General features: G+C 60.9%; 1 protein-coding gene across 1 annotated transcript in view; it reads right to left on the reverse strand.

Annotated features, from left to right (window-relative positions):
* The window catches only part of PTPRS (protein tyrosine phosphatase, receptor type, S), a 62,428-nt gene that overhangs the window by 1,673 nt on the left and 58,614 nt on the right, over positions 1 to 2,141 (reverse strand). Inside the window, exon 26 of the mRNA XM_014531865.1 lies at positions 1,969 to 2,094. Within this exon, the coding sequence (XP_014387351.1) occupies positions 1,969 to 2,094 (126 nt within the window). The remainder of the gene's footprint in view (positions 1 to 1,968; positions 2,095 to 2,141) is intronic.

Here is a 2,141-nt window from a genome sequence, read left to right on the forward strand (position 1 = left end):
GTCTTTCATCCTTCGCCACCCAACGGCGCCACCTTCCACCATCCACGCTCCAACTCCTCACTTCCTGCCCGAGCCCTCCCCCCCTCCCACCCCCCCAGATGACAGCAGCCCCTCCCTTAGCTGCAGTTTCGGTTTCCACGCTTTCAGGTACCCGCAGTCAACTAGGGTCCAAAATAGGAATTGCTTATTTCTGGCATTTCCCAGTTAGTAAGTCTTAGATGGTGCGACACTGCGGAGTGTGATGAAACCTCACCCCCTTGCTCTGTCCTGCCTGGTACGGGGCATCCCTTTGCCCGGTGTGTCAGCGCTGTATACGCTCCCGCCGTCAGTCGCTTAGCGGCCGGCTTGGTCATCGGATCGACTGTGCGGCACCGCAGAGCTCACGCTCCGGTGACCCAAGTCTGACTTCACGTGGCCCCAAAGCCACTCACATAGCTTTTGTTAGTGTCTTGTTAGAGCCGTTCTACTTTATCACTAGTGTTTGTTAGCTACTGTTGTTAATCTCTTCCTGCGCCTAATTTATAAATCAGACATTGTAGCTGGTACGTATGTATGAGGAAACCGTCGTATATCCAGGGCTCAGTACTCGCTACAGGCTCAGGCTTCCGCTGTGGTCTTGGAGCACATCCCCCCGCAGGTCAGTGGGGCCCCGTGCTCCCCACCCTCTATCACCTAAGGGCACCACCAACCCCTCCTGTCTCACCCCCACGGGCGACTGTCCATCCCTGACCACCAGTGACGTCACCTTCCACTGCCGTTCCCCTCCCCACCCCCAATCATCCTTCCCTCCAACCCGGCCTCCCTACACCAGCAGCGCCGCCCGCGTCTTCACTCTGCCACCCTCCATTCTACACGACCCAACAGCGCCATTTCCCACAGCCCACCCTCGCGGGGTCACCCTGGAGGGGACCACCTTCCACCAACCTTCTCTCACCGCCTCCCCTGGCACCGGCCTTCTCCAGCCCCATCCTCCTCCGTCTGTACCCTGCACAGCACTGTCTCCTGCACTGAGTGCTCATCATTCTTGACTTTTAGAGCCATTTCCCATCGATTTTCTTCTCCTTCATCGCCCGCCTCCCCGCCCGGCTGTTCTCCGATCTCCCTCCGTCCGTTGCTGATAACACGTCACCCTCACGGCCACGCTCTCCATCCCGTTCTCCACACGTTCCATCCTCCGGTCCCTTCTTCCTCCCAGCACTGTCCTTGTTTGCCCTCCTCCCCGCCCAACAGTACAACCTTCCACTGATCCTCCAACCACATCCCAGCAACCCACTGGCCCCATCTTAACCACCAGCAGCAGCACCACCACCACCAGCACCACGACCAATGCTGCTGCTCCTTCAACCAGGCTTCGCCAGCCACTGGCAGCCCCCGCCTGCCCTTTCCCACCCCCAACCCCTGCCAACACCCCCTCTGCCTTGTCATTTCTCCCAACCGGGTGGTGCCAACTCCCAGCACCGAGTCCCGTGGTTCACCACCCGTTCCCATCCCACAGCCCCAGCTCCACCCCAGCACCAGCTAGTCATTTCTCCCAACCAGGTGGTGCCAACTCCCAGCACCAAGTCCCGTGGTTCACCACCCGTCCCCATCCCACAGCCCCAGCTCCACCCCAGCACCAGCTATAGCAGATCCCCCACCCGGCTCTCAGCCCCTCACACTCTCCACAGGCTGCTGCTTCCGGGGGACACCCCCCACTCCCTTTCACATGACCCCCTGGGCCGTGTTCCCTAGTGAGTGGGTCCCACAGGCTCAAATGGGGACACCATGGGGCCAGCACAGGGGCACGGTCCTCTTCCACCCACCTGGCGACAGAAGCCATTGGTCAGCTCACTTTTTCCTCCCGACCCCCGTGCCTACTCCTGTCGGGCCTTTGCTTCTACCCCCAACTGGGACGCCGTCTCCAGACCACAGGGCAACAGTGAGCTCAGCCTGGGTCTGGTCCCTGCCGCCAACCCGTCCCCCACTCACCCGGGCGTCCGTGACCTTGAATTCCCGCAGGATGTACTGTGGCATGTTGTACTCCGCCATTGGATCCACCACAAAGTACTGGTAGCGGGCGGAGCGCTCGGCCGGCCAGTACTGGTGACATTTTTCCTGTCGAGGGGATGGCGTCAGTGGTCAGCCCTGTCCGGGTGCCGCCG

This window comes from Myotis brandtii, unplaced genomic scaffold (genome assembly GCF_000412655.1).
Source record: "Myotis brandtii unplaced genomic scaffold, ASM41265v1 scaffold827, whole genome shotgun sequence".
Taxonomy (NCBI): domain Eukaryota; kingdom Metazoa; phylum Chordata; class Mammalia; order Chiroptera; family Vespertilionidae; genus Myotis; species Myotis brandtii.